A 23,500-nucleotide genomic window follows, 5' to 3' on the forward strand; every position below is an offset into this window, starting at 1 on the left:
TATACCATCACAACACAGAGTACTAACCACTATACCATCACAACACAGAGTACTAACCACTATACGATCACAACACAGAGTACTAACCACTATACCATCACAACACAGAGTACTAACCACTATGCCATCACAACAGAGTACTAACCACTATACGATCACAACACAGAGTACTAACCACTATACCTTCACAACACAGAGTACTAACCACTATACCATCACAACACAGAGTACTAACCACTATACGATCACAACACAGAGTACTAACCACTATACCATCACAACACAGAGTACTAACCACTATACCATCACAACACAGAGTACTAACCACTATACCATCACAACACAGAGTACTAACGACTATGCCATCACAACAGAGTACTAACCACTATACGATCACAACACAGAGTACTAACCACTATACCTTCACAACACAGAGTACTAACCACTATACCATCACGGCTCCTGGATGCACTGCTGGGATTTTGTCTTGGCCTCATTGGCGCCCTCCTCAGGTTGCTCCTCACACTCTTGTTGTCCTGCTGGTCCCTCAATCTGAAAGACCAGGATTTCTTTCAACCCTAACCCTAACCCTAAAGGAGTTAAGGGAAGGTGTTAGGAGGCTCCTAAAGGAGATAAGGAAAGGAGTTAGGATGCTCCTAAAGGAGTTAGTAGGCTCCTAAAGGAGTTTAGGAAAGGTGTTAGGAGGCTTCCTAAAGGAGTTAAGGAAAGGAGTTAGAAGGCATCCTAAATGAGTTAAGGAAAGGAGTTAGTAGGCTCCTAAAGGAGTCAATGAGAGGAGTTAGGAGGCTTCTTAAATGAGTTAAGGAAAGGTGCTAGGAGGCTTCCTAAAGGTGTTAGGAGGCTTCCTAAAGGAGTTAAGGAAAGGAGTTAGTAGGCTCCTAAAGGAGTTTAGGAAAGGAGTTAGAAGGCATCCTAAAGGAGTTAAGGAAAGGAGTTAGTAGGCTCCTAAAGGAGTCAATGAGAGGAGTTAGGAGGCTCCCTAAATGAGTTAAGGAAAGGTGCTAGGAGGCTTCCTAAAGGTGTTAGGAGGCTTCCTAAAGGAGTTAAGGAAAGGTATTAGGAGGCTTCCTAAAGGAGTTAAGGAAAGGAGTTAGTAGGCTCCTAAAGGAGTTTAGGAAAGGTGTTAGGAGGCTTCCTAAAGGAGTTAAGGAAAGGAGTTAGGATTCTCCTAAAGGAGTTAAGGAAAGGTGTTAGGATGCTCCTAAAGGAGTTAAGGAAAGGAGTTAGGATTCTCCTAAAGGAGTTAAGGATTGGTGTTAGGAGGCTCCTAAAGGAGTTAAGGAAAGGAGTTAGGATGCTCCCAAAGGAGTTAAGGAAAGGAGTTAGGATGCTCCTAAAGGAGTTAAGGAAAGGAGTTAGGATGCTCCTAAAGGAGTTAAGGAAAGGCAAGTACATTAGTGTGGCAGTCGGACTGCACTTTCACTTCATGATGTCATAATAATGCGACGGCAGCACAAGTCTGCTGTGGTGAGGAAAGAACTACAAGTTTCCCAAATAGGACTATAAAAAGCAAACTTGTACATTATTGGTGATTGGTAAAATAAGGAGCTGCATTGGCCGGGAATTGAACCTGCGTGGCAGCGAGAATTGTAGCAGTGAAGAACCAATGCTCTCATGCTGACACATTCCCACCATGAGAGGTCATGTGATCAACTGCTGAGCTCAGTGGACTCATGTTACAGTATCTTCACCTATCAAAAGCTCATTTCTTCTGCTCACTGTTGCTGAGCTGGGAAGCTAAGCAGGGTCAGGCCTGGTTAGTATTGTGATGAGACATGGCAGTATCTCCTCGTTAGTATAGTGGTCAGTATCCCCGCCTGTCACGTGGGAGACCGGGGTTCAATTCCCCGACGGGGAGTTTGCTTCATGGTGTTTATTTACTGATAATCCTCAGGTTGAGGTCACAAAGGACCTTTCAGGCTTGACACTGACAGGTCCTGACAGAGTTCCTCCATGTTTTCTGGAGCCTGGATGGACCAGGTGAGCTCCATCAGCTGACCAGTCTCTGATTGGTGGTCAGTATTTGAGAGAGACTCACAACAAAGACACTCTGGAGCTTTATTCCAGTTTGAATTGAGAGACACCTGATTGACAACAGATGGAACAATCAACAGGTTTTCAGTGTATTTTCACTATAAAAAGGTAATTTCTTCGTGTCACTGGTCCTTACGGCCATACCACCCTGAACACCCTGATCTCATCTGATCTTGGAAGCTAAGCTGCTAGAAATCCTACACAAGGTTTTATAAATGAGGCCCCAGATCCAGATCAGATCCGTAATGTGATTTGTTAGAAATGTGTTAGAAAATGAAATGGAGTGAAAAGATTAGAACTGGGAGTTTTAACTTGAAACAGGTTTTTGTTCATCCTGTTCTCAGTTTCAATGATTATTTATTCAGCTTCTTTTCAAAGCGTAGCCGGATTCTTTCTCATTCTTTCTCATCTAAACTTCACCAGAGCCCAGAGAGACACTTCAAGTGTCTTCATATTTTTATAGATTGCATCTATTCTGATATCACCACATGGAGGCGCTGTTTCAAGCAGTGCAGCAGGACGAGGTGACCGAGTGGTTAAGGTGATGGACTGCTAATCCATTGTGCTCTGCACGCGTGGGTTCAAATCCCATCCTCGTCGATTCCTGTTATTATATCACATGACTGAAACATTCCTCCACAACTCAGAACAAACTCCACCAACAAACGACAGAAAACAGCGGCCAGCTCCTCCTGGATCCCACAGGACAAAGTTTCATCACAGATCTCAAGAGACCAGCTCCTTGGACCTGCATGGGAGAACCAGGACACTGCCAGGACTGTTCCTGAACCACAAGTCCTCCAGCTTCTTCTTCTTCTGCACAATGCAGCACAACCAGAGTTAGCAAGGAGATGCTAGCTGAAAACCCAAGGAATCAAGTGTATAGGAGTGAGAATGTGGACACACATTGGAAAACTGACAGATCCGTAAATAGTTTAACCACAATGTCACACATTAACTACACTACTTTCTGGACTATAAGCCCTTACTTTTTCCACGTGCTTTGATCCCTTCAGCTTATATGATGACGTGGTTAATATATGGAGTTTAAAGGATTAACTGTCTTCATGCCGTGGATACATCTCCGGGGCTTTATTCACTTTTCACAGAGCTCCACCTGACCCACCACCTGACCCCCCCACATGCTTCTCTTGAGCCCATGGGAGGCTCATCATCTCGGCCACACAACCTGGGCGTGTGGAGCCTCACCCCCGGAGCTCTGCCCTCCTCCAGCACCTCCAGCTTATTATCACTGGAACTGAGTGACTTTCTTATACAAAGTTACTCAAAGTAACTTTGCATAATTCCCAGAGGCGGTCAGCGTTCTGTTCAACCACGGTCAGTGCCGCTATATCGCGGGGACGGACCACGGAAGCAATGAAGAGAAACTCGGAGCTCGGAGCCTCAGTGGAGTGGAGCTCCTGCGTTTTAGCAGAAAGCTCAAGACTCCCATGTCTGTGCCTCGGCCAACCAGGGCGAACGCTCCGGTGACTTGCCCTGCACCCAAGAGCTCAAGTGCTGGGCAAGTCGCTGGAGGGTTCACTCTCTCAGAACAAACACGGAAGTTGAGGCTGCAGCGCTGCCGCTGCAAAAAATAACAGCTGCAAAAAATAACAGGTTTTTTTTCCCGCAGCAAAAAATAACAGTTAACTAAACAACAAGTGCAAAGTGGAGGATGTAAACAACAACAGAGGATTCATGAGATCTAGAACTGACGACTTTCTTTTCTGTTGTAACGGCACATATCTGCGGAGCTCTTAAGCCCCGCCCACTTTGTAAGCTCCTCTCTGCAGTGGAAACGGGGACCGGGCCAGAGCTCTAGCTTCACTTTGCCGTACCGCTCCGTACCTCTCCGCTCCGTCCCCGCACTTTTGTGCAGTGGAAATGGTGCTAAAGAGCCACGTATAGTGCTAACCCCCTTTTAGCACCAGTGTTTATGAGTTCATCATGAAACCCTGATTTGACCCTTCATCAGTTACTAAGGCCACATTTAGAAATAAATACATAAAGAGCTTTTTCTACAATCATTCATTGCTACAATAAATGGAGCAGTTTTTTTCTCAGGGTTTCCACTGGGAGTTTTGGTTTGATCTCTACGACATTCCTAGAGAGATCACACCATGGCTGTGGAGGACATTGGTCATTTTAGTGACTGGAGGTGGCGCTAGAGAGCACATTGTTATATCATTAAAGGTTAATTGAATGAATGTTGTGAGGCACTCCTGGGATTTGAACCCAGGATCTCCTGTTTACTAGACAGGCACTTTGACCAGCTAAGCCACAGCGCCTCCTGCAGGGCATTTTTAGTGCTGCTTTACCTGGTGTCTCCTGTGACTCCCAAAACACTGTGACTCCTGTCTACAGGTGAGCTGCAGTACAACACTGTGACTCCTGTCTACAGGTGAGCTGCAGTAAAACACTGTGACTCCTGTCTACAGGTGAGCTGCAGTAAAACACTGTGACTCCTGTCTACAGGTGAGCTGCAGTAAGACACTGTGACTCCTGTCTACAGGTGAGCTGCAGTAAAACACTGTGACACCACATTGACAACAGCTGGAATGGCTGGAAGGGGCCGTTCCCAATCTGAACCTGGTTTTTAATAACAAAACTAAAAGGTTCTGCTCTCCCTGTCAGAGAATTGAACCCTGGTCTCAATGTGACAGGAGGAGATAATCTCCACTATACAAACCAGATGCTGGAGGTTTAAACTGGAGGCCCGGGTTCAATTAGCGGCCAAAGCAACAGAACTCTTCCAAACCCTAATATATGAAGAGTTGATGTAAGTGTAAGCAATAATCTGCATTTAACAACTTTAAGTCATCTAAAACCAAAATGTGTTTTTTGTAGTCTTTTTTTGGGAAACTTGTAGTTCTTTCCTCACCACGGCAGACTTGTGCCGTCGTCGCATTATTATGACATCACTAAATGAAAGTGCAGTCCGACTGCCACACTAATGTATTCACCTTTCCTTAACTCCTTTAAGAAGCCTCCTACCACCTTTCCTTCACCCTGTGACATCATCCAGGGGTTAAGGTAAAGTCCATACATTACACAAGGAGGACTTTTCAGACGTCCCCCGTGTCCCCTGATCATTGAATGTCCACTTAGAGGAAACACAACTGCTGGACAAATGAGCCACACCCTTCTAAGAAAAGCAGCTCCAGCAACCAGACACACAATCAAAGCTTTGATAGTGAAAGGTGAAGACAAGCTGCTCAGGAGTTTTCCTCCTGGTCTTTCATCAACTGGTCCAATTCAAAATAAAAAAGACAGGGGATGTAGCTCAATGGTAGAGCGCATGCTTTGCATGTGTGAGGTCCTGGGATCAATCCCCAGCATCTCCAAGCTTTATGTCGAGAGCAGAAAGTAGATTATTGGTCAATTTCATATCACAACAATCAAACAATCATGAAGACAACCCGTATAAAGGAGTGGTTCTGCAGCTGTTGACCACAAACCATGATGCTGTTCTCCTGGTTCCTGGCTGATGTTCTGCTCACTTTAGAATGTTGTTAGTGTTTCAGTCCTGGAGGAGCAGGAGGCGTGTCGACAACCAACACAAGATGCTCAGGTTGTGCAGCTCATCCAAGATGGAACATCAATGAGCTGTGGCAAGAAGGTTTGCTGTGTCTCCCTGAACAGTGTCCAGAGCATGGAGGACATACCAGGAGACAGGCCAGGACACCAGGAGACATGGAGGGGGGGTAGGAGGGCAACAAGCCAGCAGCAGGACTGCTATCTCCTCCTTTGTGCAAGAAGGACCAGGAGGAGCTGCAAGAGCTGCAGAATGACCTCCAGCAGGACACTAATGTGATGTTTCTGCTCAAACTGTCAGAAACACACTTCACCAGGGTGCTATGAGGGCCCTCGTCCACAAGGGGGAGCTGTTCTTACAGCCCAACACCCTGCAGGGCCATTGGCATTTGCCAGAGAACAGCAATATTGGCAGATTGGCCATTGGAGCCCTGAGTTCTTCACTGATGAGAAGGTTCTCACTGAGCACATGTGACAGACGAGACAGAGTCTGGAGACGCTGTGGAGAACGTTCTGCTGCAGGAACATCCTCCATCATGAGCCGTGGAGAACGTTCTGCTGCAGGAACATCCTCCAGCATGAGCCGTGGAGAACGTTCTGCTGCAGGAACATCCTCCATCATGAGTCGTGGAGAACTGCTGCAGGAACATCCTCCATCATGAGCCGTGGAGAATATTCTGCTGCAGGAACATCCTCCAGCATGAGCCGTGGAGAACGTTCTGCTGCAGGAACATCCTCCATCATGAGCCGTGGAGAACGTTCTGCTGCCACTATCAAACAGTACCAGATAGTACTACTACCACTATCAAACAGTACCAGATAGTACTACTACCACTATCAAACAGTACCAGATAGCACTACTACCACTACCAAACAGTACCAGATAGCGCTACTACCACTACCAAACAGTACCAGATAGTACTACTACCACTACCAAACAGTACTATATAGTACTACTACCACTACCAAACAGTACCAGATAGTACTACTACACTACCAAACAGTACTATATAGTACTACTACCACTACCAAACAGTACCAGATAGTACTACTACACTACCAAACAGTACTATATAGTACTACTACCACTACCAAACAGTACCAGATAGTACTACTACACTACCAAACAGTACCAGGTGAACTGAGCCTTTCAGCCAAAACAAACTGAGGAATTTAGGCTGGTCTTGGATCAGTCCATGTCACTGGAGCAACATTGTAGACAGCTGGTAAAAAACTGCTTTTTCCAGTTGTGTAACGTCTCCAAGCTCAGGTCCATGATGTCCAGAGAAGAGCTTGAAATGATTGTCCATGATGGTCTGGGCAGAACTTGTTAATGGTTCCATGTACCGGCTTGAAAACTTGTGACGACAACATTTTAGCATCCATTGCCGTGACCCGGATTCGAACCGGGGTTGCTGCGGCCACAACACAGAGTACTAACCACTATACCATCACAACACAGAGTACTAGCCACTATACCATCACGGCTCCTGGATGCACTGCTGGGATTTTGTCTTGGCCTCATTGGCGCCCTCCTCAGGTTGCTCCTCACACTCTTGTTGTCCTGCTGGTCCCTCAATCTGAAAGACCAGAGGTCCGTTTCACGAGGCAGGTTTAACAAGCCATGAGCTTAACACCGAGCTCTGAGTTGAGTTACACTGAGACAGAAAACGCGGAGTTTTCGGTTTCACGACGCCGGATTTTGATCAGTTTGATGAACTCAGAGTAGTTTTACCTGGAGTTAAGCGCATGCACCACGACTCTAAAAAGACCACATCAATGGAGCCCCGATTCAACCAGTCACCATGACAACTGAGACGCGGAGGGCGGGTTTTTTTTACGCCAGTGGAGCAGGAAGTATTGATCCCATCATATGGCGAATATGAACATATTAAAAAAAAAAAAACGCAACAGCGCAGCGGCTGCTAAAGAGAGGGAGGCGGCGTGGAAGAAGATTGCTGCTCAAGTGAATGCGTAAGTTCAAACGTCTTTGTCATCACAATATTATTGCAAGGGAATACTGCTTGATGGTAGCTTATTAATTTATTTCTTTTAGGTGCAATTCCGCGGGGAGAAGCCTCTTGGCAGCAGCTGAAAGTGAAATATAAAAACATTGTCCTATCGGGTAAGACCGCTGCTAATTTAATTGTTAATCAATACATTTCTTAACGTAATTTCGATCATGTGTGACATTGTACAGTAAATATCAAGTGGCCATTTGACTGTGAGGTGTTTTATTCCAACATAATGCTGTTTTCAAACACATAAATGTCTTCTCACCCATATCATGTGCTGTCAAATAACTAAGGCTAAACTAACGCAGACTTTACTCAGCCAACAGAAAGAAGGCAGATGTAAAACGGGTGGTGGCCCAGCACCTCCACCTTTAACAGAGGCAGAGGAGCCCTAAGCCAGAATGTTGGGAGGCCAGTGGCTGAGGGAATCCCTGGAGGAGCTCCTCTTCAGAGCTCAGCCCTCAAGATACCACTTCCTTCATAATATAGAATATGCCGAGGCCTATATATCTCTTGTAGCCTATTTCTCTTCATCTTTATTTCCCCATCATGTCTTTTTTTTTGTCACCCAACAGATTGTGATGGTGCTCTCTGCCTGCTGGACCCCCTCATGCCACAACAGACCTTGTAAGTAGGCAACACTCCAAAGATCTTGCTAAATGGTAGTTTAAATATACTGAAACATATTCATCTAGGATGAAGAGTACGAGGAAACCCTGTCTGCTGCCTTTACAGAGGAGGATCCACAAAGGCCTATAGAGGTATGATAGTTCTCATCCTGTTTACATTTCTGAAACATTGTGGTGGAATAAAGAGTGATATTTTGTCTACACTGAAGTATTGACACATTATTTTTAACAGGGCCTGGCTGGGCAGCAGCAGGAGGGTCCCTCAACATCCACTGCAAGGACTGACACAGTGAGACAGATGTTCAGTAAACACCAGAGGTTCATTCTGGGGAATTCATGTCCAACTGTAATAATTGAATGTCCTCCTTCTGTCCTCCCAGTTATCTGTAAAACAGATCTATAGACTCCACCTGCTCCAGAAGATGGAAACAACTGCTAAGGAAATGCAGTTCTTGGACCAGCAGATTAGAAAGGCAGATGTGGAAATGGAACTACTGGAGCACAAGTTAAGGGTGGGTGTACAGTCCCAGGTGAATTATGCTAACTACTAACTGCATTAACTAAACTAGCTCTTGTATTTGTAGGAAATAAAAAAGACCAAATGAATTGTGCATCATGTCTTTATTTGGTGGTGGTGGTGGTGATCAGACCCCGAAGTGATGATGTCATATGGTGTCTCTGACAGCTCTGCCGTCCTGCATAGCTGACAAGTCAATGTGTACTTTATACTTGGTATAATGGGAATTAACATTTTGCAAGTGATCGTTGATTCATGCATGTTTGTGTTGTTGGCTGCTTTACGCCTGCCGGGCCACGAGTCATTGTACCTTGTACTGATGAGAAGAGATTTTAACGGCGCCGCTCTGAGACGTCTTCAAGGTCTCTGGAGGAATATCTTATCTTATAGCGTTCCTACCTTCTCAGCTCACATAGAAGCATACTTACACACACACACACACCAGTGTTCACCTTGCTTTGTTGTATCATAGAATAAGAATGTAACCTCCTACTTCAACGTTGGGAATAAAAGCGGGCAGCAGAGGGAAGAACGGGGAAGATTGATGAACGAGCTGTCAGGTGACTTCACTCTCTGCCCTTGAGCAAGAATCTTGATTGTTGTGACTATTATTGCTCTCCATACTGGGGTTGTCTCTTTTCTATCCTTCTAGCAGGTTTTTCACCAAACAGTAAACGAGCTTCATGCTGAAGATACATGGATGATGCGTTCAGGTGCATCACGTAACTCTGAACTCCGTGGCTGCGCTCCAGGCTGACCAATCCTCTCCTCACAATCACAACCAGCAAATACTTTATGACCTGAGATGAAACCCTCAGTGTTTGTGTATTTTTGCAGTAATTCACTTGCCCTCCCTCCCTCCCTCTCTTTCTGTCACGGCTGGGAGCCAGCGTGTGGAGTGTCCTGAACCCAAAAGCAGACCTCAAGCAGAAAGTAGTTTGCAAACCGTAAGATTTATTGAGGGAACAGGGAAAGGGGAGCTGGAACGGTGACGGGACCCGGGGAAACTCAGGGGGGGCCTCCTGGAACCAGGACTGGACCCGGGAGAATCTTCAGGGACGGGGCCTCTCGGGGATCTCGGGCATTGGGGGCCCGGGGAACTCGCGGGCCTCCTTGCACCGGGACGGGACCCGGGGGAATCTCTGGGGGGAACTCTTGGAACCGGGACGAGACCCGGGGGACGAACTTCTTGGAACCGGGACGGGACCCGGACGGGGAACTTCTTGGAACCGGGACGGGACCCGGACGGGGAACTTCTTGGAACCGGGACGGGACCCGGACGGGGAACTCTTGGAACCGGGACGGGACCCGGACGGGGAACTTCTTGGAGCCGGCGTCGGAACAGGAACAGGAACGGGAACCACCCCGGGGAGGACACTCACCCCCCGGGGAGGACAACACCGACGCACCTCCACACGGAGTGAAGACTAGCAATCCTCTGGCACCGGACCCTCCTCCCTGCAGGGCTTAAGACTGCTTGACAATCAATTAGCTGATTGTCTGCAGGAGTGCCAGAGAGGATCCGGTGCTGGAGCGAGGTGTGTGACTCCTGACACTTTCCCTCCAGTCCAGTCCGTCACCCACCATGGAAGCAGTGTTTAAAACTTGTTTATTTTTAAAAAAGAAGAAGAAAAAACCTGCAATCCCACAGTGAAATTCATGCCCTGTTACAACGTGGACACATGTACTGATAGACAAGTGTTTGTACTGTATATGTACAAATATATATATTCTTTTTAAATCTGGTGGGTGCAGCTTATGTTCATTTATTAAAAACAGTGTACACTGTACTGTCTGTGGTCCATATTGACGTGATCATTTACCAACATCAACATCTTTCACAATTACACACTTAAATCACGCAGTACGTTATATTACTGTATATTACTGTACAGGCAGAACATTTCCTAAAAACTCAAATCAATTAGTTTTCAGCAAACTGCACCATGATCCTGTCCTGTCAATTCCTCCATGACCCAGGTTCCTCCATGTCAAGACCAAGACACAATGAGACGTGACTGGAACACCAACGGTCTCTGTCCATGCTCTGTCCACTCTCTGTGCTGTGGACACGTCCTCAGGTGATGGAGGTGAAGGTGGAGAACAGCTTGATGGAGTGTTGACCAGCTCCTGCTCCACTTTACACAAGCTGGAAAAGTCCCACACACACCAGGTCCCTCTTTGAAGGTTCCAGAGTCTCATTGTCCTCTGAAGGACACTTGTTAAGGTCCAACATGAAGGAACGGGATTCAAACCTCAACAAAGAATTTAGACAAACAACAAAACATCTCTACAGCTTCCAATGAACCAACACATGAAGAGGAGGAGGAGGAGGAGGAGCAGGAGGAAGAGGAGGAGGGGGAGGAGGAAGAGGAGGAGGAGGAGGACGAGGAGGAAGAGGAGGAGGAGGAGGAAGAGGAGGAGGAAGAGGAGGAGGAGGAGGAGGAGCAGGAGGAGGAGGAAGAGGGGTAAGAGGAGGAGGAGCAGGAGGAAGAGGGGTAGGAGGAGGAGGAGGAGGAGGAAGAGAAGAGGAGGAAGAGAAGAGGAGGACGAGGAGGAGGAGGAGGAGGAGGAAGAGGAGGACGAGGAGGACGAGGAAGTGGAGGAGGAGGAGGAAGAGCAGGAAGAGGAAGAGGAGGAGGAAGAAGAGGAAGAGGAAGAGGAGGAGGAAGAGGAGGAAGAGGAAGAGGAGGAGGAGGAGGAGGAGGAGCAGCAGGAGGAGGAGGAGGACGAGGAGGACGAGGAGGATGAGGAGGAGAGGAGCAGGAGGAGAAGGAGGAAGAGGAAGAGGAGAAGCAGGAGGAGGAGGAGGAGGAGGAGGAGGAGGAACCCTGGTTCGATGCTGGACTCTCTCAGCTCTTCACACTGCACCACCGACACTCAGCAGATCTTCTGGTGGTTCCTCTGTCGCTCACTGCTGGATGAAGCTCTGCTGTCCTCAGTGGACCTTCAGGACACACAGTGTCCTCTCTGCTGTCCTCAGTGGACCTTCAGGACACACAGCGTCCTCTCTGGTCTTAGTAGTCCCCCCACCTGCAGAGAGAAGAGAGGACAGAGGTCAGAGGTCAGAGGACAGAGGTCAGAGGACATGAGGACAGTCTCTGAGGAGCAGCAGGACTTCAGTCCTGTCCACAGCAGCAGCTCAGAGCTCATGAAGGACCACCACTGTCAGACCAACACAACGAGCCTGTGGCTCCTCTGATTGGCTGACTGTGTCCTCTGCTGTCCAATCCTGAAGCTGCTCAGCGTTGTCCTCTCACAGCCTCACTGAGACGTCCAACACTGGATCTTTGTTCTCACACTAACTGTGTTTAGTAGAAACCTGCTGGAAGCAGCAGGGACTCACTCCAACATCTACTGACCAGAGAGTCTGTAGGCTGCAGTCTGGACTCTTCTGAAGACCAACCAGCTGCTCCACATCTGGATACTGAAGGTTGTTGTAACTCAGGTAGAGCGCCTTCAGGTGGGAGGGGTTGGACTTCAGAGCTGAGGCCACAGAAGAACAGCTGATCTTTGACAAACTGCAGTAACTCAACCTGAATAAAGAGAGAAAGCATGAGAATGAATGAGGAGAACCAATCAGATGTGTTGATGGAGAAATGAGCAGCTCCTCATTACTGAGTCCTGATCAATGAGCTGTTCTGTTGTTGTGGATCTTCATCATCACACTCATCATCCTCATGTCAGCACAACCTTCACACTCCTCCTCATGTCCACACACATCAGTAAGAAGCTGCTGAGCTCAGTCCATCTCTCACTGCAGGACCAGAGCCTCACATCACTAACATTCCTCCTTCTACAACAGTAACAGACAGTCAACTGACCACAGAGTCTCCAGACTACAGAGTGGACTCTCCAGAAAACCACACAGCTGCTCAACTCCTGAATCCTGCAGCTGGTTCCCACTCAGGTCCAGATGTTTCAGATGTTTCAGGAGGGAGGGGTTGGACTTCAGAGCTGAGGCCACAGAAGAACAGCTGATCTCTGACAACCTGCAGTCATTCAACCTGAATAAAGAGAGAAAGAAGTGAGATTAGAGGACAAAGTGTGATGTTGAAGTCATTGAGAGTGAAGAAGTTCAGACTGGAAGACTGAACCTTCTTCAGACTTTTTTTTCTTCTCCAGACTTTTCTTTTTTTTGTTCTTTGTTTTTTATACTTTTGTTTTTGCTTTTGTTATAATTGTTGTGATTATTTTGGTTTTTGCTCTGTTGTTGCTCATGCTGGTTTAATCTCTCCTCTCCTCTCCTCTCCTCTCCTCTCCTCTCCTCTCCTCTCCTCTCCTCTCCTCTCCTCTATCCTTTCACCCCAACCGGTCCACAGAATTCCTCCACCTCTGACTCTGGTTTCTACAAAGTTTCTCTCTGTTGGAGGAGTTTTTCTTTCCACAGTCACAAACACACCTGCTTGCTCATGTGGATATGTTGGGCTTTTCTATTTTCTCTATAAAAGCACATTGGAATGACTGTAATGTATTTAAAAATGTCTTTTTTTTTAATAAAAAAAAAAAAAAACATGCTGATCACGAACATGCTGCAGAGCTCAGTCCACCTCTGTCCTCCAACATCTGGATCCTCCTAAACTCCTCAACAGATTCTACCTCCAGACAGTGAACTGACCTCAGAGTCTCCAGGTTACAGTTTGGACTCTCCAGTCCAGAACACAGAACCTTCACTGATGAATCCTCCAGCTGGTTCCTGCTCAGTCACTATGAACACCTCACTGTGAACACGTCACTATGAACACGTCACTATGAACACGGCACTATGAACACGGCACTATGAACACGTCACTATGAACACGGCACTATGAACACGTCACTGTGAACACGTCACTATGAACACGTCACTATGAACACGGCACTATGAACACGGCACTATGAACACGTCACTATGAACACGGCACTATGAACACGTCACTATGAACACGTCACTATGAACACGTCTCCGTGAACACGTCACTGTGAACACGTCACTGTGAACACGTCACTGTGAACACGGCACTATGAACACGTCACTATGAACACGTCTCTATGAACACGTCACTATGAACACGTCACTATGAACACGTCTCTATGAACACGTCTCTATGAACACGTCACTATGAACACGTCTCTATGAACACGTCACTATGAACACGTCACTATGAACACGTCTCTATGAACACGTCTCTATGAACACGTCACGATGAACACGTCACTATGAACACGTCTCTATGACCATGTCACTATGAACACGTCACTATGAACACGTCTCTATGAACACGGCACTATGAACACGTCACTATGAACACGTCTCTATGAACACGTCTCTATGAACACGTCACTATGAATTCGTCACAATGAACTCGTCTCTATGAACATGTCACTATGAACACGTCACTATGAACACGTCACTATGAACACGTCACTATGAACACGTCTCTATGAACACGTCACTATGAACACGGCACTATGAACACGGCACTATGAACACGTCACTATGAACACGTCTCTATGAACACGTCTCTATGAACACGTCACTATGAACTCGTCTCTATGAACACGTCTCTATGAACACGTCACTATGAACACGTCTCTATGAACACGGCACTATGAACACGTCACTATGAACTCGTCACTATAAATACGTTACTATGAACTCGTCTCTATGAACACGTCACTATGAACACGTCTCTATGAACTCGTCTCTATGAACACGTCTCTATGAACACGTCACTATGAACACGTCTCTATGAACTCGTCTCTATGAACACGTCTCTATGAACACGTCTCTATGAACTCGTCTCTATGAACACGTCTCTATGAACACGTCACTATGAATACGTCTCTATGAACACGTCTCTATGAACACGTCACTATGAATACGTCTCTATGAACTCGTCTCTATGAACACGTCTCTATGAACACGTCTCTATGAACACGTCTCTATGAACACGTCACTCTGAACTCATCTCTATGAACTCGTCTCTATGACCATGTCACTATGAACACGTCACTATGAATTCGTCACAATGAACTCGTCTCTATGACCATGTCACTATGAACACGTCACTATGAACACGTCACTATGAACACGTCACTATGAACACGGCACTATGAACACGGCACTATGAACACGTCACTATGAACACGTCTCTATGAACACGTCTCTATGAACACGTCACTATGAACTCGTCTCTATGAACACGTCTCTATGAACACGTCACTATGAACACGTCTCTATGAACACGTCACTATGAATACGTCTCTATGAACTCGTCACTATAAATACGTTACTATGAACTCGTCTCTATGAACACGTCACTATGAACACGTCTCTATGAACTCGTCTCTATGAACACGTCTCTATGAACACGTCACTATGAACACGTCTCTATGAACTCGTCTCTATGAACACGTCTCTATGAACACGTCTCTATGAACTCGTCTCTATGAACACGTCTCTATGAACACGTCACTATGAATACGTCTCTATGAACACGTCTCTATGAACACGTCACTATGAATACGTCTCTATGAACTCGTCTCTATGAACACGTCTCTATGAACACGTCTCTATGAACACGTCACTCTGAACTCGTCTCTATGAACTCGTCTCTATGACCATGTCACTATGAACACGTCACTATGAATTCGTCACAATGAACTCGTCTCTATGACCATGTCACTATGAACACGTCACTATGAACACGTCACTATGAACTCATCTCTATGAATACGTCTCTATGAACTCGTCTCTATGAACACGTCTCTATGAACTCGTCTCTATGAACACGTCTCTATGAACTCGTCTCTATGAACCCGTCACTATGAACACGTCACTATGAACACGTCACTATGAACACGGCACTATGAACACGGCACTATGAACACGTCACTATGAACACGTCTCTATGAACACGTCACTATGAACACGTCTCTATGAACACGTCACTATGAACACGTCACTATGAACACGTCACTATGAACACGTCTCTATGAACACGTCTCTATGAACACGTCACTGTGAACACCTCACTGTGAACACGTCACTATGAACACGTCACTATGAACACGGCACTATGAACACGGCACTATGAACACGTCACTATGAACACGGCACTATGAACACGTCACTATGAACACGTCTCTATGAACACGGCACTATGAACACGTCACTATGAACACGTCTCTATGAACACGGCACTATGAACACGTCACTATGAACACGTCTCTATGAACACGTCTCTATGAACACGTCACTATGAACACGTCACTATGAACACGTCTCTATGAACACGTCTCTATGAACACGTCACTATGAACACGTCACTATGAACACGTCTCTATGAACACGTCACTATGAACACGTCACTATGAACACGTCTCTATGAACACGTCTCTATGAACACGTCACTATGAACACGGCACTATGAACACGTCACTATGAACACGTCTCTATGAACACGTCACTATGAACACGTCTCTATGAACACGTCTCTATGAACACGTCACTATGAACACGGCACTATGAACACGTCTCTATGAACAGGTCTCTATGAACACGTCACTGTGAACACCTCACTGTGAACACGTCACTATGAACACGTCACTATGAACACGGCACTATGAACACGTCACTATGAACACGTCTCTATGAACACGGCACTATGAACACGGCACTATGAACACGTCACTATGAACACGTCTCTATGAACACGTCTCTATGAACACGTCACTATGAACTCGTCTCTATGAACACGTCTCTATGAACACGTCACTATGAACACGTCTCTATGAACACGTCTCTATGAACACGTCACTATGAACACGTCACTGTGAACACGTCACTGTGAACACGGCACTATGAACACGTCACTATGAACACGTCTCTATGAACACGGCACTATGAACACGTCACTCTGAACACGTCTCTATGAACACGTCTCTATGAACACGTCTCTATGAACACGTCACTATGAATACGTCTCTATGAACTCGTCTCTATGAACACGTCTCTATGAACACGTCTCTATGAACACGTCACTCTGAACTCATCTCTATGAACTCGTCTCTATGACCATGTCACTATGAACACGTCACTATGAATTCGTCACAATGAACTCGTCTCTATGAACACGGCACTATGAACACGGCACTATGAACACGTCACTATGAACACGTCTCTATGAACACGTCTCTATGAACACGTCACTATGAACTCGTCTCTATGAACACGTCTCTATGAACACGTCACTATGAACACGTCTCTATGAACACGTCACTATGAATACGTCTCTATGAACTCGTCACTATAAATACGTTACTATGAACTCGTCTCTATGAACACGTCACTATGAACACGTCTCTATGAACTCGTCTCTATGAACTCGTGTCTATGAACACGTCTCTATGAACACGTCTCTATGAACTCGTCTCTATGAACACGTCTCTATGAACACGTCACTATGAATACGTCTCTATGAACACGTCTCTATGAACACGTCACTATGAATACGTCTCTATGAACTCGTCTCTATGAACACGTCTCTATGAACACGTCTCTATGAACACGTCTCTATGAACACGTCACTCTGAACTCATCTCTATGAACTCGTCTCTATGACCATGTCACTATGAACACGTCACTATGAATTCGTCACAATGAACTCGTCTCTATGACCATGTCACTATGAACACGTCACTATGAACACGTCACTATGAACTCATCTCTATGAATACGTCTCTATGAACTCGTCTCTATGAACACGTCTCTATGAACTCGTCTCTATGAACACGTCTCTATGAACTCGTCTCTATGAACCCGTCACTATGAACACGTCACTATGAACACGTCACTATGAACACGGCACTATGAACACGGCACTATGAACACGTCACTATGAACACGTCTCTATGAACACGTCACTATGAACACGTCTCTATGAACACGTCACTATGAACACGTCACTATGAACACGTCACTATGAACACGTCTCTATGAACACGTCTCTATGAACACGTCACTGTGAACACCTCACTGTGAACACGTCACTATGAACACGTCACTATGAACACGGCACTATGAACACGGCACTATGAACACGTCACTATGAACACGGCACTATGAACACGTCACTATGAACACGTCTCTATGAACACGGCACTATGAACACGTCACTATGAACACGTCTCTATGAACACGGCACTATGAACACGTCACTATGAACACGTCTCTATGAACACGTCTCTATGAACACGTCACTATGAACACGTCACTATGAACACGTCTCTATGAACACGTCTCTATGAACACGTCACTATGAACACGTCACTATGAACACGTCACTATGAACACGTCTCTATGAACACGTCACTATGAACACGTCACTATGAACACGTCTCTATGAACACGTCTCTATGAACACGTCACTATGAACACGGCACTATGAACACGTCACTATGAACACGTCTCTATGAACACGTCACTATGAACACGTCTCTATGAACACGTCTCTATGAACACGTCACTATGAACACGGCACTATGAACACGTCTCTATGAACAGGTCTCTATGAACACGTCACTGTGAACACCTCACTGTGAACACGTCACTATGAACACGTCACTATGAACACGGCACTATGAACACGTCACTATGAACACGTCTCTATGAACACGGCACTATGAACACGTCACTATGAACACGTCACTATGAACACGTCTCTATGAACACGTCTCTATGAACACGTCACTATGAACTCGTCTCTATGAACACGTCTCTATGAACACGTCACTATGAACACGTCTCTATGAACACGTCTCTATGAACACGTCACTATGAACACGTCACTGTGAACACGTCACTGTGAACACGGCACTATGAACACGTCACTATGAACACGTCTCTATGAACACGGCACTATGAACACGTCACTCTGAACACGTCTCTATGAACACGTCTCTATGAACACGTCACTATGAACACGTCACTATGAACACGTCTCTATGAACACGTCTCTATGAACACGTCACTATGAACACGTCACTATGAACACGTCACTATGAACACGTCACTATGAACACGTCACTATGAACACGTCTCTATGAACACGTCACTATGAACACGTCACTATGAACAAGTCACTATGAACACGTCTCTGTGAACACGTCACTGTGAACACGTCACTGTGAACACGTCACTGTGAACACGGCACTATGAACACGTCACTATGAACACGTCACTATGAACACGGCACTATGAACACGTCACTATGAACACGTCTCTTTGAACACGTCACTATGAACACGTCTCTATGAACACGTCTCTATGAACACGTCACTATGAACACGGCACTATGAACACGTCTCTATGAACACGTCTCTATGAACACGTCACTGTGAACACCTCACTGTGAACACGTCACTATGAACACGTCACTCTGAACACGGCACTATGAACACGTCACTATGAACAAGTCACTATGAACACGTCTCTGTGAACACGTCACTGTGAACACGTCACTGTGAACACGGCACTATGAACACGTCACTATGAACACGGCACTATGAACACGTCACTATGAACACGTCTCTATGAACACGTCACTATGAACACGTCTCTATGAACACGTCACTATGAACACGGCACTATGAACACATCTCTATGAACACGTCTCTATGAACACGTCACTGTGAACACCTCACTGTGAACACGTCACTATGAACACGTCACTATGAACACGGCACTATGAACACGTCACTATGAACACGTCTCTATGAACACGGCACTATGAACACGGCACTATGAACACGTCACTATGAACACGTCTCTATGAACACGTCTCTATGAACACGTCACTATGAACTCGTCTCTATGAACACGTCTCTATGAACACGTCACTATGAACACGTCTCTATGAACACGTCACTATGAATACGGCACTATGAACACGTCTCTATGAACACGTCTCTATGAACACGTCACTGTGAACACCTCACTGTGAACACGTCACTATGAACACGTCACTATGAACACCGCACTATGAACACGTCTCTATGAACACGTCACTATGAACACGTCTCTATGAATACGTCTCTAAGAACACATCTCTGTGAACACGTCTCTATAAACACGTCTCTATAAACTCGGCTCAACACGAGGCTTCAGGGCGCTGTGACTCACCAAACACACCAGAAACACAAACAGTTGCAGGCCGATCTCTTCCTGCTGCTCCATCAGTACCTTCTCGTTCTATAGATCTATAGTGTCAGTGAACCAGGTTCCTGGTTTAGGAGAACCAGGTTTCTGGTGAGGATGACAGACCAGAAACATCTGGTTCCGGATAACCAGGTTCCTGGTTTAGGAGAACCAGGTTCCTGGTGTGGACGACAGACCAGAAACATCTGGTTCCGGTTAACCAGGTTCCTGGTTTAGGAGAACCAGGTTCCTGGTGTGGACGACAGACCAGAAACATCTGGTTCAGGTGAAGCAGGTTCCTGGTTTAGGAGAACCAGGTTCCTGGTGTGGACGACAGACCAGAAACATCTGGTTCTGGTTAACCAGGTACCTGGTTTAGGAGAACCAGGTTCCTGGTGTGGACGACAGACCAGAAACATCTGGTTCAGGTGAAGCAGGTTCCTGGTTTTAGGAGAACCAGGTTCCTGGTGAGGATGACAGACCAGAAACATATGGTTCAGGTGAACCAGGTTCCTGGTTTAGGAGAACCAGGTTCCCGGTGTGGACGAAAGACCAGAAACATCTGGTTTAGGTGAACCAGGTTCCTGGTGAGGATGACAGACCAGAAACATCTGGTTCAGGTGAACCGGGTTCCTGGTGAGGACGGGCCGTTAGTCAGACGAGCCAGATGACTATAATGAACATGATGAAGGGATGAATCCAGTGGGATGAGGAGCGTTTAGGAATCAAGGTAAAGGGGTGTTGAGAAGTGAACATGTGATTGTGGGCCAGCAGCTCCTGCAGTCAGCACGTCGACTGACACTCCCTCAAAGCTCTGGACGTCTGTGGCACCGTGCCCACGTCGTAAAACTGACATGAGAGTGACCTTTGTTTTATTGTGGCGAGCCTGAGACGCACCTGAGCAATAATCCTGCCGTCTAATCAGCATATTGATATGATCATGTCGCCTCACCCACACGCACTCGCACACATTTGTGAACGAGGCTTGAGAGCAAAAGGTCTTTTGTGTTCATAGAACATCTTTGATCTTTGAGTTCAGCTCATGAAGAACGGCAGCAAAAACAAAGTGTCTCCTTGATCTTTGTGTTCAGTGTGTCCAGAATGAGAACAGAGGCAAACTGCATGTGAGCCCTGAAACTGCCAAAGTCGGCGTGAAGATGGATGAACTCTGGCAGGAAGACGATGTTCACTGCTCACGATCAGAAAACCAAAACCCCGGAGCTCCGTCGTTTCTTCAGTCTGACGTCTCTTACCTGCTCACACTCTCTAAGCCTTCCTCCTCCTCTTCCTCCACATCATACATCTTCAGCCAGGCCGGGGATCAGGACCGACCTGGGACACACACACACACACATACACACACACACGCACACACACACTAAAAAGCCGCTCACACTTGAAGGTTAAGAAGGAAGTTGGACAAACACTCACCAGGTTCTTCTTCTCTGACACTCGACTGTCAGTCGGAGTCTGAACTCAGGCAGAGTCTCAATACTTCCTGGTTCCCTGGTTGGATTCTTGGACCCGAATCACCTGAACTCAGCTGCTCCTCCCCCTTTGATGTTTCCTGGAACTCAAACCATCCACATTACAGGTGTTTCAGCTGCAGTGTGAACAAACAGCTCCCAAACTGAAGAGGTGGTCTTCACGGCATGTTTCTGTCCCCGACACACGTCCTCAGTGAAGAAGACGAGTTCAGGTCCTCACAGCAGGAAACAAACCAACAGTCACTCTGCCCCCAGTAGTCGTTGGGTGAACCAGGGGGGTGATGAGACTGAGTCCAGAGCCAGTGAGGAGAACTTTGTCACCTGCTGTGAGCAGAACTGTCTGCAGCTCAGTGGGACGAAGACCAAGGAGCTGCTGGTGGACCTGAGCAGGACCAGGGTCTGTGTCCCCCGTCTCCATCCAGGGCCCAGGCTGGTTCAGGTGGTTCAGTGTCTATTGCAGAGAGGAAGTCTGGAGCGGTTTCATGAATCAATGAACTCTAGTGTTATTATACACCAGGTACTATGAAATCCTGCCAGAACTTTATCTTCCAGCTGAAGATGAACAAAGTTCAAAACAAACTGCCAGGAAAACAACAGAGAGTTTGGAGTTGAAAACATCTGGAACTTAAGATTCTATGACGATTGGCCATAACAGTCTGGTAGCAGTAGAATCAATGAATGAAGAGAAAACTTTCCCGTTGGGAGAAAAACCTTCCAGATGTGCAATCACAGTTTCATTCTTCACCTCTTCTCTACTGGAGGAGCTGTGGTGACACACATTACATACAAAGTTGTGTCTCTGCATCAGCAGCTCATCCTGGATTGTTTCTTTAGTTTCAGGCTGTTGAGCAGAACTTCTACACTTTGGCTTGTTTTCAAATTAGAGGCTTGATTCATCAATTAATGTCCTGATGATTAATAATGTCCCTGGAATGTGGTGAGTTTTCTGACCACATGTCCTGTTTCGTCACTTAGACCAACATACACACACACACACACACACACACACACACACACACACACACACACACACACACACACACACACACACACACACAACACACTGCTATACACACACATACACAGTTGCACACACACAAACACTGCTACACACACACTGATACACACACACACTGCTACACACTTCTACACACACACACACACACACACACACACACACACACACACACACACACACACACACACACACACACTGCTATACACACACACACAGTTGCACACACACACACACTGCTACACACACACTTCTACAAACACACACATACACACACACACACACACACTGCTACACACACACTGCTGCACACACACACACACACACACACACACACACTGCTGCGCACACACACACACACACACACACGCGCGCACACACACACACACACACACAAATAATAATAAAAAAATGAAAATAAAAATGAAAGAAAAATAAGAAAAATAAGAAAAAACAAAACAAAAATATATATATATAAAATAAAACAACAACAACAACAAAAAAACCCTGAACTACTCCAATGAATACCGGATGGAATAAATGGCATCATGGCTAACAGAACGCCAGTTACAGCATAAAACTACTACTAATATCAATAATAATAACGAATGCGCATTAAATGTAATATTGCAGTTTTAAAGCACTGCTTGTTACATAAGAGCCATTCCAGAACAGCACATCCTTTATAGACAGTCGGTGTATATGTGAACGTACAGACTCACCCGGTAATATGAATTAAACTTGAAAGTAATGATGGCAATGTCCTTGTGAGAAACTGAAAAACAGCCTCTTTATTTGGTGATTGTCTTGATGAATGACTTGGCCTCTTCTGGGGAGGTAAAGTCTCGCTGTGTGCCTTCATACGTTATGCGCAGTCGGGCCGGGTGCAGTAAGCCGAACCGGACTCCCGGGATCTCACGTAGCTGGCGGCGGACGTCATTGAATGCGGCACGGGCCCGTGCAGTCTTGGTGGTGTAATCAGGGAAGCCGGAGATGGTCATGTTTCAAAGATTCACGCGTTGTAATTCCCTTGCTTTCTTGAGAATATCGGAGCAATCCTTGAAATAAT

At 46.2% G+C, this 23,500-nt stretch overlaps 1 protein-coding gene across 1 annotated transcript; it reads right to left on the minus strand.

The window, feature by feature from the left end:
• Positions 1-11,513: 11,513 nt before the first annotated feature.
• LOC308147540 (ribonuclease inhibitor-like) lies at positions 11,514-23,432 on the minus strand (the record flags this gene model as incomplete). Its single annotated transcript, XM_080519753.1, has 5 exons — positions 11,514-11,783; positions 12,113-12,286; positions 12,575-12,757; positions 13,369-13,446; positions 23,296-23,432. The coding sequence occupies 5 exons, from the start codon at positions 23,430-23,432 to the stop codon at positions 11,768-11,770; spliced, it is 588 nt and encodes a 195-aa protein (XP_080375879.1). The 3' UTR covers positions 11,514-11,767.
• Between the last annotated feature and the right edge of the window lie 68 nt (positions 23,433-23,500).

The sequence above is a fragment of the Blennius ocellaris genome (genome assembly GCF_963422515.1).
Source record: "Blennius ocellaris genome assembly, chromosome: 24".
In the NCBI taxonomy this organism is placed as follows: Eukaryota; Metazoa; Chordata; class Actinopteri; order Blenniiformes; family Blenniidae; genus Blennius; species Blennius ocellaris.